General features: G+C 37.0%; 1 protein-coding gene across 1 annotated transcript in view; it reads left to right on the top strand.

Moving 5' to 3' along the window:
* Window positions 1-13,110, top strand: part of TRHDE (thyrotropin releasing hormone degrading enzyme) — a 415,986-nt gene extending 402,876 nt beyond the window's left edge. The window contains exon 19 of the mRNA XM_060164833.1: window positions 12,066-13,110. Coding sequence (XP_060020816.1) covers window positions 12,066-12,209 — 144 coding nt within the window. The 3' untranslated portion in view covers window positions 12,210-13,110. The remainder of the gene's footprint in view (window positions 1-12,065) is intronic.
* The last annotated feature ends 4,130 nt before the right edge of the window (window positions 13,111-17,240 follow it).

Below are 17,240 nucleotides of genomic sequence, written 5' to 3'. Positions count from 1 at the left end.
CCATGCTAAAGACTTTACGCCATTCATTATTTGCAAAGGTATTTCTAACATATTAGTATTTAATATTAAATTCCCGTGAGAGGTGCTTGAATGCAATGATTCTCAAGTTGGGAGACTCCAAATACACTCCAGAAATATTTGATCCAATCAGCTACCCCTCTATTGATTCTGTGAACCCAGTTTGGGATCCTTGGAACAAAAAAACTATCCTGTCACAATGACTCAGTATTTGGATACAGAGGACCAGGTTGCTATTGAGGTACAGAAGTTGAGATTCATTACTTTGTGGTCTGTTCTACACAAAGAATGATAATTGGATATGGTAATAATGCTTCATGCTATTTGGTTTGTTAAATGGAATAAATTCATACATTTGGATGGAAGTGTATCTGGCAACATATATTAATAGTTCGTTTAAAACTCTGCTGGATACAATCACAAGTGAATTTCATTGATGAAACTGAACTTATATTTTAAGGACTAGTGTCCAGTTTGCAGAGTATCTAACATTTTCTTTTTTCTCTGTTTTATGTCTCTGGAAATTTAAACCAGCTAGTTTTGTGACCATTAATTCACATTTCTAATAGTTAGGGGCATGAAATGGGGGGTGGGATAAGTAGGTAGGAGGAAGGAGCAAAATATTTGACTGATTAAAATGAGTTGGGCTTCAAACATTTATTGCTTTTTAGTCTGCTGCTCAACTCCATTATAAAATATAGCTGAGATTTGGCATTGAGAATCACAGTTTCCTCAGTTTTCACTGACTGAATGCCCGATGCTGTGACCCAGAGCTCATCCCATTGAGCAGGATTCTCCCAGAAGCATCCACCCTGGCACCATCCCTAATATCTCCTAATATTGTCCAATTTTGTATGGTCATCCCCCATGCACTCACTTGGATTCTTTCACACCATGAGCTAAGCTAAGCTAAGTCTCTGATTGTAATGATTTGAAATTCAATTTTCCCTATGTGTGTTCCCAATGCTGAAGAATTTGAAAGCCCTAGCACATGTTTTACATTTATTTATTGATTGATTGATTGATTGATTGATTGATTGATTGCGGTATGCGGGCCTCTCACTGTTGTGGCCTCTCCCATTGCGGAGCACAGGCTCCGGACGCACAGGCTCAGCGGCCATGGCTCATGGGCCCAGCTGCTCCGCAGCACGTGGGATCTTCCCGAACCGGGGCACGAATCCGTGTCCCCTGCATCGGCAGGCGGACTCTCAACCACTGCGCCACCAGGGAAGCCCTTTACTATATTTTTTATTTTTAATAAAGGAAGCTAAAAGGGAAGGAATTCTTTCATATCCATAGGAAAGAGAAAGAAAGAACAATTAAGCTAATGAGTTTATGTATTTAAATGAAGTAGTTTTAATTCTTTGATTTTACATTCAATAATCGGAATGAAAGACTTGTTTAGTGACAACCTGTGCAGTCATTGAAGTGAACTCAGAAGTGAAAGATCTCTCCTCTCCTCCCCTCTCCCCTTCCCTCCTTTTAGCTCCCTTCCTTCTGCCATCTTCCTCTCCCCTTGCCTCTCTCCTGTTCTCTCTCCCTCTTCTGTTCTCTAACTCTGTCTTTCATATCTTCCTTGCTTCAGTATAATACCCAGCTCATGGAAAAACATCTGGTAAATGGACATTTAAATTGATTTTATCATATGATGGCCATTTTGCTTTACATATTTCACTTACATATTTAAGTTTTTACACTTAATTGCCATTTGAAATGTTCCAAGATACCCCTATAATGAAAGGTGCCATTTGAAAACTGAAACGCAACTGTGGCTTTTATTCCATTATCTGCAAAGCAGCTAACTTCACAATACAGGCTCTCTGTAGCCTGAGTGATGAATCCCTTCATGACACAGATGCTTGCACTGACTTTCCAGTTTACCAACTGCTGCCTGAGGCTTTTCCATACTTTTATTACGTAATCATTGACTGTAGGATTGTGGCCCACTATTGTTGGGTGGGAGAGGGGTTAATTTGTATTGCCGATAACCCCCTTCCATAAATATAAAGGAACTGAGGAAGTTTCAGTCTCATTTTCCCATAACCAATGAGCCTCGTAAGCAGAAAAACCAATACGCTCCCTTTGGATATAGCATATGCTTATATTCAAAAGTTTATAGATCAAAAGTGAATTGGCATCTTTATGAATTCTGAAAACTAATTTGAGATTGTAATGATCCCCATCAACTTTAGGGGCATTCAGCAGAGACACTTACATTGTTCTATGGTCCCTTCCCCAAAACTACATTCTAGTACCTGAAACTGGCAATTTCCTTCTAATTACATAGGTCTAGCAATTTGAACAATATTTCTCCATGAAACAGTACATCACCTCCTTAATTTTAAACGAATGGAAGTACAACCTCATGGAACCTCAGAGGCCCTTGCCATTTTTCCATACTAATGCCCGTTCAGCAATCCTCTTCAGCACTCATTATTTTGGCCTCTTGAACCGTATATACAACACTGTTGTAAAAGAACATAGATCCTGTGCGTTACAGACATCCCATTTACAGTTTTAATGCTGAAAATATAAACCTCATAATCGGGCAATAGCTAATTCAATTCATTTATATAGTTACTAAGAGTATATTGTGTGCTGCACTTTACAAATTATTTTGTGATGTTTAAGGTCTAGAGTACCTTAAATCAAGAGTACTAAATACTAAAATATTTTTTAATAGAGAAATTAACAAACATGTCTAGAAATTTTATGCTAAGGAGAACAGGGAACACAAGCAACTCTGACATCTTACTAAATGTTATTTTATAAAAATGTCTAAACTTGCAACATTTTCAAATAAAAGCATAAGATGGCATAAATATTTAGGAAGCACAATAATGAAAACTAATAGCAGCAGAACATCTACCAAAGAGCTGCCAAAATAAGCAGGCTGGAATGCCAAATGCCTTCCATCTACCCCATGCCTCTAAAGTGAGGCAGGGGTCTGGAAGGTGCTGTGACCCTGCCCCAGGACCAGTCAGATGGCTGCTCTGACCACAAGTTCACCAGAAGAGTTGTGGAGGAGTGTGAGACGTAAGATCAACTTATGACAACTATGGAAAGTGGGCCACTCGTGTTCTGATGAATAAGCTACTCGTAAGATGTATGTGAGGCACCCCAAGCTCCATGAGCTCACAACGGAAGTATTTAGTGCACTTAAATAGTGATTTAAGGAAAGAATCCCTAGAGAACCCCCAGTTACATTTTCTACTGAGAGTTCTCTTGCAGGATAATCTGACCTACTATCTTAACACATTCATAGTCAATCCCATAGTTAAGTCTTCCTCAAAGGCAAAGAGTTTTACTTCATGTGTTCAGGCTGGCTTTCTACCTCGTCAAAAGGTCAAAAGGCCAAGAGCACACTCCACAGAGTCAAAGTTGCAAAAGGGTCATTTATCACTATCTGGCATATTCATTCAGTGACTGCCTAGGAAAATATGTAACAATGTGGAACATAGTTTAAAAGTAGATGTGGCTGACTTCCGGGAAGATGGCGGAAGAGTAAGACTCGGAGATCACCTTCCTCCCCACAGATACACCAGAAATACATCTACGCGTGGAACAATTCCTACAGAACACCTACTGAACGCTGGCAGAAGACCTCAGACCTCCCAAAAGGCAAGGAACCCCCCCACGTACCTGGTTAGGGCAAAAGAAAAAAATAAGCAGAGACAAAAGGATAGGGACGGGTCCTGCACCAGCGGGAGGGAGCTGTGAAGGAGGAAAAGTGTCCACACACTAGGAAGCCCCTTCGCGGGCGGAGACTGCGGGTGGCGGAGTGGGGGAGCTTCGGGTCCGCGGAGGAGAGCACAGCAACAGGGGTGCGGAGGGCAAAGCGGAGAGAGCCGGGAGAGGACTGAGGTTGGTGGCGTGAACACAGCCTGCAGGGCGTTAGTGCACCGCGGCTAGCCGGGAGGGAGTCTGGGGAAAAGTCTGGACCTGCCAAAGAGGCAAGAGACTTTTTCTTCCCTCTTTGTCTCCTGGTGCACGAGGAGAGGGCATTAAGAACGCTGCTTAAGAGAGCTCCAGAGACGGGCGCGAGCCGCGGCTAAAAGTGCGGAGCCCAGAGACAGACATGAGACGCTAAGGCCGCTGCTGCCACCACCAAGAAGCCTGTGTGCGAACACAGGTCACTATCCACACCCCCTTCCAGGGAGCCTGTGCAGCCCGCCACTGCCAGGGTCCCGGCATCCAGGGACAACTCCCCCGGGAGAACGCACGGCGCGCCTCAGGCTAGCAACGTCACGCCGCCGGCCTCTGCCGCCGCAGGCCCGCCCCCGCACTCCATGACCCTCCCTATCCCTGGCCTGAGTGAGCCAGAGCCTCCGAATCAGCGGCTCCTTTAACCCTGTCCTGTCTGAGCAAAGAACAGACGCCCTCCGGCAACCTACACGCACAGGCGGGGCCAAATCCAAAGCTGAGCCCCTGGGAGCTGTGAGAACAAAGAAGAGAAAGGGAAATCCCTCCCAGCAGCCTCAGAAGCAGCGGATTAAAGCTCCACAATCAACTTGATGTACCCTGCATCTGTGGAATACGTGAATAGACAACGAATCATCCCAAATTAAGGAGCAGTGTGGATGAAAGGCTCTTGGTGCTGCAGCCAGGAATTAGTGCTGTGCCTCTGAGGTGGGAGAGCCAACTTCAGGACACTGGTCCACAAGAGGCCTCCCAGCTGCACATAATATCAAACGGCGAAAACCTCCCAGAGATCTCCATCTCAACACCAGCACCCAGCTTCACCAACGACCAGCAAGCTACAGTGCTGGACATCCTATGCCAAACAACTAGCAAGACAGGAACACAACCCCACCCATTAGCAGAGAGGCTGCCCAAAATCATAATAAGTCTACAGACACCCCAAAACACACCACCAGACGTGGACCTACCCACCAGAAAGACAAGATCCAGCCTCATCCACCAGAACTCAGGCACTAGTACCCTCCACCAGGAAGCCTACACAACCCACTGAACTAACCTTAGCCACTGGGGACAGACACAAAAAACAACAGGAACTACGAACCTTCAGCCTGCAAAAAGGAGACCCCCCAAACACAGTAAGATAAGCAAAATGAAAAGACAGAAAAACACACAGCAGATGAAGGAGCAAGATAAAAACCCACCAGACCTAACAAATGAAGAGGAAATAGGCAGTCTACCTGAAAAAGAATTCAGAATAATGATCCAAAATCTTGGAACTAGAATAGACAAAATGCAAGAATCAGTTAACAAGGACCTAGAAGAACTAAAGATGAAACAAACAATGATGAACAACACAATAAATGAAATGAAAAATACTCTAGATGGGATCAATAGCAGAATAACTGAGGCAGAAGAACGGATAAGTGACCTGGAAGATAAAATAGTGGAAATAACTACTGCAGAGCAGAATAAAGAAAAAAGAATGAAAAGAACTGAGGACAGTCTCAGAGACCTCTGGGACAACATTAAACGCACCAACATTCGAATTATAGGGGTTCCAGAAGAAGAAGAGAAAAAGAAAGGGACTGAGAAAATATTTGAAGAGATTATAGTTGAAAACTTCCCTAATATGGGAAAGGAAATAGAGTCCTATACAGGATAAATCCAAGGAGAAATACGCCAAGACACATATTAATCAAACTGTCAAAAATTAAATACAAAGAAAACATATTAAAAGCAGCAAGGGAAAAACAACAAATAACACACAAGGGAATCCCCATAAGATTAACAGCTGATCTTTCAGCAGAAACTCTGCAAGCCAGAAGGGAGTGGCAGGACATATTGAAAGTGTTGAAGGAGAAAAACCTGCAACCAAGATTACTCTACCCAGCAAGGATCTCATTTAGATTTGATGGAGACATTAAAAGCTTTACAGACAAGCAAAAGCTGAGAGAGTTCAGCACCACCAAACCAGCTCTACAACAACTGCTCAAGGAACTTCTCTAGGCAAGAAACACAAGAGAAGGAAAAGACCTACAATAACGAAGCCAAAACAATTAAGAAAATGGGAATGGGAACACACATATTGATAATTACCTTAAATGTAAATGGACTAAATGCTCCCACCAAAAGACACAGATTGGCTGAATGGATACAAAAACAAGACACATATATTTGCTGTCTACAAGAGACCCACTTCAGACCTAGAGACACATACAGACTGAAAGTAAGGGGATAGAAAAAGGTATTTCATGCAAATGGAAACCAAAAGAAAGCTGGAGTAGCAATTCTCATATCAGACAAAATAGACTTTAAAACAGAGACTATTAGAAGAGACAAAGAAGGACACTATATAATGATCAAGGGATTGATCCAAGAAGAAGATATAACAATTGTAAATATTTATGCACCCAACATAGGAGCACCTCAATACATAAGGCAAATACTGACAGCCATAAAAGGGGAAATCAACAGTAACACATTCATAGTAGGGGACTTTAACACCCCACTTTCACCCATGGACAGATCATCCAAAATGAAAATAAATAAGGAAACACAAGCTTTAAATGATACATTAAACAAGATGGACTTAATTGATATTTATAGGACACTCCACCCAAAAACAACAGAATACACATTTTTCTCAAGTGCTCATGGAACATTCTCCAGGATAGATCATATCTTGGGTCACAAATCAAGCCTTGGTAAATTTAAGAAAATTGAAATCATATCAAGTATCTTTTCCGACCACAACACTATGAGACTCGATATCAATTACAGGACAAGATCTGTAAAAAATACAAACACATGGAGGCTAAACAATACACTACTTAATAACGAAGTGATCACTGAAGAAATCTAAGAGGAAATCAAAAAATACCTAGAAACAAATGACAATGGAGACACGACGACTCAAAATCTATGGGATGCAGCAAAAGCAGTTCTAAGAGGGAAGTTTATAGCAATACAATCCTACCTTAAGAAACAGGAAACATCTCAAATAAACAACCTAACCTTGCACCTAAAGCAATTAGAGAAAGAAGAACAAAAAAAACCCAAAGTTAGCTGAAGGAAAGAAATCATAAAAATCAGATCAGAAATAAATGAAAAAGAAATGAAGGAAACGATAGCAAAGATCAATAAAACTAAAAGATGGTTCTTTGAAAGGATAAAGAAAATTGATAAACCATTAGCCAGACTCATCAAGGAAAAAAGGGAGAAGACTCAAATCAATAGAATTAGAAATGAAAAAGGAGAAGTAACAACCAACACTGCAGAAATACAAAAGATCATGAGAGATTACTACAAGCAACTCTATGCCAATAAAATGGACAACCTGGAAGAAATGGACACATTCTTAGAAAGGCACAACCTGCCAAGACTGAATCAGGAAGAAATAGAAAATATGAACAGACCAATCACAAGCACTGAAATTGAAACTCTGATTAAAAATCTTCCAACAAAAGCCCAGGACCAGATGGCTTTACAGGCGAATTCTATCAAACATTTAGAGAAGAGCTAACACCTATCCTTCTCAAACTCTTCCAAAATATAGCAGAGGGAGGAACACTCCCCAACTCATTCTACGAGGCCACCATCACCCTGATACCAAAACCAGACAAGGATGTCACAAAGAAAGAAAACTACAGGCCAATATCACTGATGAACATAGATGCAAAAATCCTCAACAAAATACTAGCAAACAGAATCCAACAGCACACTGAAAGGATCATACACCATGATCAAGTGGGGTTTATTCCAGGAATGCAAGGATTCTTCAATATACGCAAATCAATCAACGTGATACACCATATTAACAAATTGAAGGAGAAAACCATATGATCATCTCAATAGATGCAGAGAAAGCTTTTGACAAAATTCAACACCCATTTATGATAAAAACCCTGCAGAAAGTAGGCATAGAGGGAACTTTCCTCAACATAATAAAGGCCATATATGACAAACCCACAGCCAACATCGTCCTCAATGGTGAAAAACTGAAACCATTTCCACTAAGATCAGGAACAAGACAAGGTTGCCCACTCTCACCACTCTTACTCAACATAGCTTTGGAAGTTTTAGCCACATCAATCAGAGAAGAAAAGGAAGTAAAAGGAATCCAAATCGGAAAAGAAGTAAAGCTGTCACTGTTTGCAGATGACATAATACTATACATAGAGAATCCTAAAGATGCTACCAGAAAACTACTAGAGCTAATCAATTAATTTGGTAAAGTAGCAGGATACAAAATTAATGCACAGAAATCTCTGGCATTCCTATACACTAAGGATGAAAAATCTGAAAGTGAAATCAAGAAAACACTCCCATTTACCATTGTAACAAAAAGAATAAAATATCTAGGAATAAACCTACCTAAGGAGACAAAAGACTTGTATGCAGAAAATTATAAGACACTGATGAAAGAAATTAAAGATGATACAAATAGATGGAGAGATATACCATGTTCTTGGATTGGAAGAATCAACATTGTGAAAATGACTCTACTACCCAAGCAATCTACAGATTAAATGCAATCCCTATCAAACTACCACTGGCATTTTTCACAGAACTAGAACAAAAAATTTCACAGTTTGTATGGAAACACAAAAGACCCCGAATAGCCAAAGCAATCTTGAGAACGAAAAACAGAGCTGGAGGAACCAGGCTTCCTGACTTCAGACTATACTACAAAGCTACAGTAATCAAGACAGTATGGTACTGGCACAAAAACAGAAATATAGATCAATGGAACAGGATAGAAAGCCCAGAGATAAACCCACGCACATATGGTCACCTTATCTTTGACAAAGGAGGCAGGAATGTACAGTGGAGAAAGGACAGCCTCTTCAGTAGGTGGTGCTGGGAAAACTGGACAGCTACATGTAAAAGTATGAGATCAGATCACTCCCTAACACCATACACAAAAATAAGCTCGAAATGGATTAAAGACCTAAATGTAAGGCCAGACACTATAAAACTCTTAGAGGAAAACATAGGCAGGACACTCTATGACATAAATCACAGCAAGGTCCTTTTTGACCCATCTCCTAGAGAAATGGAAATAAAAACAAAAGTAAACAAATGGGACCTAATGAAACTTAAAAGCTTTTGCGCAGCAAAGGAAACCATAAAGAAGACCAAAAGACAACCCTCAGAATGGGAGAAAATATTTGCAAATGAAGCAACTGACAAAGGATTAATCTCCAAAATTTATAAGCAGCTCATGCAGCTTAATAACAAAAAAACAAACAACCCAATCCAAAAATGGGCAGAAGACCTAAATAGACATTTCTCCAAAGAAGATATACAGATTGCCAACAAACACATGAAAGAATGCTCAGCATCACTAATCATTAGAGAAATGCAAATCAAAACTACAATGAGATATCATCTCACACCAATCAGAATGGCCATCATCAAAAAATCTAGAAACAATAAATGCTGGAGAGGGTGTGGAGAAAAGGGAACCCTCTTACACTGTTGGTGGGAATGTAAATTGATACAGCCACTGTGGAGAACAGTATGGAGGTTCTTTAAAAAACTACAAATAGAACTACCATATGACCCAGCAATCCCACTACTGGGCATACACCCTGAGAAAACCATAATTCAAAAAGAGTCATGTACCAAAATGTTCATTGCAGCTCTATTTACAATAGCCCAGAGATGGAAACAACCTAAGTGTCCATCATCGGATGAATGGATAAAGAAGATGTGGCACATATATACAATGGAATATTACTCAGCCATAAAAAGAAACAAAATTGAGCTATTTGTAATGAGGTGGATAGACCTAGAGTCTGTCATACAGAGTGAAGTAAGTCAGAAAGAGAGACAAATACCGTATGCTAACATATATATGGAATTTAAGGAAAAAAATGTCATGAAAAACCTAGGGGTGAAACAGGAATAAAGACACAGACTTACTAGAGAATGGACTTGAGGCTATGGGGAGGGGGAAGGGTAAACGGTGACAAAGCGAGAGAGAGGCATGGACATATATACACTACCAAATGTAAGGTAGATAGCTAGTGGGAAGCAGCCGCATAGCACAGGGAGATCAGCTTGGTGCTTTGTGACCGCCTGGAGGGGTGGGATAGGGAGGGTGGGAGGGAGGGAGATGCAAGAGGGAAGAGATATGGGAACATATGTATATATGTAACTGACTCATTTTGTTGTGAAGCTGAAACTAACATACCATTGTAAAGCAATTATACTCCAATAAAGATGTTAAAAATAAAATAAAATAAAATAAAAAAATAATAATAAAAAAATAAAAAGAAGTAGATGTAATTTGTTTTCCTGATTGACCTATATTATGTAAATAATGCCACTGTAATACACAGATGTAATTACAAATGTACACTGTAATGTACATATTTTTGTAATAAATTAAAATGCAAAATTCAAAATATAGATCAAAATGTACTATTTGTTGCTTTAGGAATATAGATTGAATGAATCTGAACATAAATATATAAATACAAATGAATCACTGGATGAGTCAGTTAAGTTTAAAAATATGATTCAAATGCTTTCATTAGACTTCCTTTTTATCTATGTGTACATGTCACAGGTATATGTGTGTGGCACAGTGCCTAGAATATTGAAGGTTTCAATAAATTCTAGTCTTTCCCTTCATCCTCTTTCTTTTGTATGTGTAAATCTGGTCAGGTGTCAGATCAGTTTTAAGGATAGCACTGATAAATCTTTGTTACATAATACGTTGAATATTTTGTATGTTATTAAAGCATAGTGAATTTGAAGTCTTATAAAGAACATAGCTCTGAGATATAGTTATCCACTGCTAATGCTGCAGGGCACCAGGTTTTGTAGGAAAGTAGAGGATAAACTTTGAAAAAAAACATCAGTATCATGTAATCAAAGTAATACTGTCATAAACAAACCAAGCTACCCATGAACCAATTTCTAGATGAATTCAGAAAGGTATAATTAACTCCATTTTAATGACTCCCCTGCCCCCGTATCTCCCTATCCCTGAGTCAAGCTTGATGACATTTCTCTCCTGGCATATTCTCCATGTGGTGCCCACCATGTGATGAATCACACCCCACACTAATTACACAGTATAACACTTCTGTGTTGCAAGTTGATTTTTCACATTTGTCTATTAGCATTGCAATTGTTGGTTGGTTGACAGTTTCTTAAAACATATCAAACAGAGAGAAAATCTGCTAGTATTTAATCTTGAAATAAAATCCTTGAGCATTCCCAGTGTATGTGGACTGTCTAGAGAAAATCTTTTATCCATAAAATCATGACAAAACATTTAAAAATTTTAACTTTTTAATTAAAGCTCCAATTCTCTAGCTAAATGAATCGACATTCCTCCTTCATTCTTTCTAAATCTAGTTGCTCAGGTGATTGCAGTGTCATTTATCATCCAGTTTTCATAGCATCATTACTTTTTTTTCCACCACCCAATAATTTTGATATTTCTTTGCTATCAAAGATAGTGTCAGGCACTCATACTATTTATTTAGAGAATATGAATAATTTTCTCTCTAAGCACAAAAAGTTAACTTTAATCCTTATATTCATTTTAAGGCTATTTATTACATTAGATAGCTTTGTAATTAGAACTAGTCTTTACCACAATCCCATCAACCTATTATGAAAAGACAAATTAAATATGTCTATTTTAATATTTATTTATGAAACAAGAAGCTGAATTTGAAGCTACTTAAACTGTAATGTCCATTCTTTTTTTCCTTTCAGTTCCAAAAGAAATTACATTACACCTAGAGGACACAATCTGTTTTATTCCATTTCATTACTAAGCTCACTCCACATATTAAATATACCTTCTGTAGTGACTGTGACACTTTTCTTCAAATAGATTCTTGTTTATATGTGTTGGACATGAGTTGTTTTGAAGACATGTGTATTTACCATTTTTAATTATATTTTTTATTGAAACGTAGTAGAAATACAATATTATGTTAGTTTCAGGTACACTATATAATGGTTTGACATTTGCATACATTATGAAATGATCACTATGATAAGTCTAGTAACTGTCTGCCCCCATAGGAACTTATTAGAGTATTATTGACCATATTCCTTATGCTGTCTATTTACTATTTTAATATTTCTATTTCCAGCTAAGGAACTTCATGAAGAGCTATGATGGAGTAGCTGCTGCCTCTTTCTCAAGAGCCGTGGAAACTGTCGAAGCCAATGTACGCTGGAAAATGCTTTATCAAGATGAGCTTTTCCAATGGTTAGGAAAAGCTCTGAGACACTAATGTGTGTCTCTTAAAAACAATTTGACTCAGAATTTTGTGAGAAGACCTGCTTTGTGTGGAATGAGGAAAATGGCCAGATTTTCAGTGTTAACGTGTGGGAGGATATTTTTTTTTTTTAATTTTTGGTTTTGGGGGATTTTTTTTGTTTCATTCATTCTGTTTTGTTTCTCTACTGGGTGTTCTTCTCTAAAGAAACTCTTGCAAGTGCAACTAGCCATGACTGCTTCAGCTATACATTCCTCACTGTACAGGACCAAATATGATAGTGGTGCATGTTGACGTTGCAGTCAGTATGGAAAAAACATATTCAGAATATTTTGTGCATGGCTGTATGGCCCTGCCTGTGTTCTAGCATGCTTATTTAAAATGTCCAGTGTTGTATGTGAATATATGTTACATCGGGATTAACATTATGCAAAAGCACAAAGATTATCTGTGACAGTCAGTGATGCAATGAAAGAAAAACTAAAACAGGGAATTATATTCTTAGTCCTGGGCAATGTGAGAAGTGAAATAGCCCTTTAAGTGACTGGTGTCACTTATTTCAGCACTTGGATTGTCTTTCAATGATTATTGTACTGCTAACTCATTTTCTTTGAGTTAAAGCTGTGTATACGTTAAAAAACGCATATAGGTAGTGTATGCATATGTATATGTACATAGGGAGGCCCCATGTGTATACAGTATGTTGTACACTGCATTTTTGCAGACTCTCTTCAGCTCAAAGAAAATTTATCTCTTTTTATAAACTTACACAAACTTTGGAAAGGCTTCAAAGAATTTATCTCAACACTATCCTTCCTGACAATTTCCTAAATTTCTCAACTGTTATAGATTTTTTCATCTACTTCCTGAATGGTCTATTCTATACATAAAAATGAATTTAAACAAAATTTATGTACAAACGCTCTGCTAATTTTCCTAAGTGGCAACCTCACATCATAAATATAGATTCTGTCATCATTTTGGTCCAGCTTCCTATTGGATAAAACAGTTATGTATACTTAATGATTATCAGTGCTGAGAAAGTGTTTCTTTTCCACCTTCTTTGTTTCTCCATCTCATGCTGGGTGGTGCAGAGAGTTAAAAACTCTTCCTGTGTGTTGATCTTTGTGTCTGTGTGAATCTAATCTTCCATTAAGCGACCATACCTCAAATGGATTCTTATGACTTTTGATGCCAGGTGTGCCATTTGTCAAGATGAAAAGTTTCTTTTCTTGAGCAAAGCTTTTCCTTTAGTATTGACAGCTCTGTTCTACCTGGGAATTTTGAATAGTCTTTCCCTGGCTGTATTATGGAACACAAGTGTTTTAAATGGTATTCTCACACAGTAGGCCAGCTCTCCAAACGTTGCTTAGATGCTCAAAAATGAACATATTTTAAGTTTACCATTATGAAATGCAGATATAACTAACTGTACATAAGCCAAATGTTTGTGGACCACTTTATGTTTTCCTGAGGTTTTCCGCTCCTCTACATCTTCTTGCAAATCATTGAAGGAAACGTTCTAACTCTAATAGTCACTGAACATTGGGGGAGAAAAGTAGGTATTTTAGAAACTGGAGCCATAGATTTATTATAGGTTTGTAGTAAAGAGGAACAATTTAATAATCCATAGAACAAGTATCACCTAAGGTTGAATTTTATCTTTTTAGCAATTAATACCTATTACTCATACCTAAATTTTTCAGCCCTTCAATTAATATATTAATTTTAGATACTCTATGTGTTGTTAACACAGAGTAATGCTTAGTATAAAATCTAAAGGTCATGCCACCTATCTAAAGTGATGAAATTTAATATAATTTCAAATATGTGTGAAACCCTTAAGGGTTAAGTTCTGAAACATAACAATAATAAAGATCACACTGTCATGCAGGTTCAAAACACGTACTGTATCACCATTGGATTCATGTAATAGAAAAGATAAAAAATTAGAGGTGGATGTCTTGTTTTATGTCATGAATTACTGAAAACTCTTAATAGTTGTGACATTCTTTTGAATGAAATCACCATTTCCAGCTATGAGTTAGAAGGGATTTTATAGTTCTTTTTTCCTCTGCACTGTTAATAATCTTAATCTTCTTTCAGTATTTTAGTGGCCTTGAACAACTGGTTTAGCTATGATGTCAAATCCTAAGTGTATAATTATGTGCAATGTTCAATACCTCATATAATACTTGTTCAACAGTATAGTGGTATCAGTAGCATTGAGATGGAAGTTGTGTTCTACATATTTTTCAATAATTTATCCTTTCCAATGTTGAAGATTATATCAGGCATTAACATTTTTTAGTTGTTTAAATAAGTAATATTTTCAAAATAATAAAATGACCAATGACATCTCTTGGAATATTCTGTAAAATGCAGTTAAGTTATAAAATTCTATTTTCTACATAGAGTTTTTATCTTTTTTCTCTTCTTTGTCTGTTTTACAAATCATATACATGCATGAAATAACAAATAGTTGGAAGTGTCCATAATCTAGGCTTAAAAAATTACTGTGCCATTATATGTACAACAGCAAAACTTGGTTTCAATTAGGAAGGACTAAATATTTACTGAATATTTAGTAAATATTCTGAAGCACTAAATATCTCTAGGTAACCTGTAAATAAAAAGTTTTCCCCATTTTTACACATTTTCCCTTAAAATATTCCTATAATCTTTAAAGTGTTTTTACATATGCAAGCACAACCTCTAAGTTTAATATCTACAATGCTAGGTTTATTCTTCAGTTTCAATAACATGGATTTTACCTGGGAGTTAAACTCACTTTCGTTTACATTATTTCTAGGATAATTATATCATAGGACTGAGATTTTTTTGATAGTGCAACTTACAAATATTATAACAGTAAAAATCTTACAAGGTTCCTAAGATTAAACCATATATTTATAAACCGCATTTAATTTTCAAAGAACTTTTACATATGTTGTTTCGTTTGATTCCTGTCAAAAACATAATAAATTATATTAGCCCTAACAGTCTGATGAGAAAACTGAGACTCAGAGTAGCAACATGAACTTTTTTAAATTACATGATTGGGCTTACCTGGTGGCACAGTGGTTGAGAGTCCGCCTGCTGATGCTAGGAGACACGGGTTCGTGCCCCGGAAATTACATGATTGGGCTTACCTGGTGGCACAGTGGTTGAGAGTCCGCCTGCTGATGCTAGGAGACACGGGTTCGTGCCCCGGTCTGGGAAGATCCCACATGCTGCAGAGCGGCTGGGCCCGTAAGCCATGGCCGCTGAGCCTGTGCGTCTGGAACCTGTGCTCCGCAACAGGAACCGAGGTCACAACAGTGAGAGGCACGCATACAGCTAAAAAAATAAAAAAATAAAAACATGATTGTTGTTTTGGGAACAATTACAATAACTTGAGATCTTCAAGAAAACCTTCCTACAACTAAAATAGAAAGACATGTTTGAAATACCTCTATCAGTTGCATTAATTGGAGATTTTCCAAATACCAGAAGCAATATCAAAATACTGATTAAATATGTCTACAATAGTTACAATTATTTTTAAAAGTCTGTGTTTCTAGTTTGCATAATGTCAACAACCGGAAGAAATGTTAATTAGCATTCACTTTGGTCAGCGTAAATACCCAAATATTGGGACAAAAAATACAGCCCATTGATAATAGTTTTCTTTTTTTAAATATTTTGGTGAACATTATTTAAATATGACCTTAAAATACTGACAATTTGTTTTATTTTCCACACAGATTTCTCTGATACACTTTGTAGTAACAGATGGTCAGACCACAGATAAAATGATGTCCATTTAAATCAGTGAAGGTAATATTCAGTAAAATGTTGTTTATAAATCTGTGCAGACTAAGTTATGCAAAAACCATTTTCGTGCAACTGTAGTACTATATCAGATGCAGTAAAGGGATTCCTAAAGAAGTTTACAATAATATATTTAATTCAAATCTATTGGCTATTAAATTTTAAGGAATATTTTCTAAGAAGTCAGAAACCTAAAATAGTTTAATTATTCTCCTCAATATACCCATGAAGTAATCACATACACTTTATGAAAGAGAAAGCTCATATAATGGTAAATTAGGATTCCTACACCTGTTTTTTTTTCCCTTATCAGAGACCATAGCTGAATTATTATCATTTGGCACTGCTAATTATGTACTGACAGAATTTAATTAAACATATTTATTGAGCACCTTTTATTTCACAAAGCACTTTTTGAGAGGAAAGGAAGGGATGAACAAGGCTTAAAGGAATTTACATCACAATAAATGAAACAAACATAGAGAAATAATGAACCAATAAGGGCAACATGAAAGATAATTACATACTACAAAAAAGGAACTAAATAATTTTTAGGTATAGATAATATTAGGCATTATTTTTGTATACTCATTCTCAAAACATTTGTCGCACTTCAGGATAATTCTCACTGTTTGTTTCACAGCACTTAATTGTGTAACATTTAGAAAGTATAATAAAACCACATAGTTTAAACTTTTATAGTTGGAATATAAATTAGAATAGAATTTATCTTTAAGAAAAGTTGAGCATTTTAATAATATCGGTAAGTTGTGGAAAAATGTTTAACCTCCTTATGTAAAAGTAGCTGAAGTTTTCTAAAATGGTTTTAGCATACTGTCTGTATATTCACAATGTGTTAATTTTAAGTTAATCATATGTTTTTAAAAACAGGTTCAACAATTCTTATACAGTACTAGGCAATAATGTATTTGTTCAAAATAGTATATGTGAAGTTTTGAGTATGAAAATGTTATTGCAAAATATCCTGGAATTCCAAAATTTAATTACATAAGAGTAACTTTCAGTTCGATTGCTTTGACTTAATAAGGTCTTTTTTAAATTAAAATATTGGATTGGCCAAAAAGTTCGTTCGGGTTTTTCCATAAGCTTGAAAAACCTGAACGAACTTTTTGGCTAACCCAGTATTTTTTTTTTTTTTTTTTTAGTATTTTGTTTAATATGCATTGTTTATGTTCAGGAAAAAAAAAAGTGTACTTTAGTAGCTTTTATTTC

Source organism: Lagenorhynchus albirostris, chromosome 11, assembly GCF_949774975.1.
Source record: "Lagenorhynchus albirostris chromosome 11, mLagAlb1.1, whole genome shotgun sequence".
Lineage (NCBI taxonomy): Eukaryota > Metazoa > Chordata > Mammalia > Artiodactyla > Delphinidae > Lagenorhynchus > Lagenorhynchus albirostris.
The sequence above is the reverse complement of the archived record's forward strand: the minus strand, read 5'-3'. Positions and strand labels throughout refer to the sequence as shown.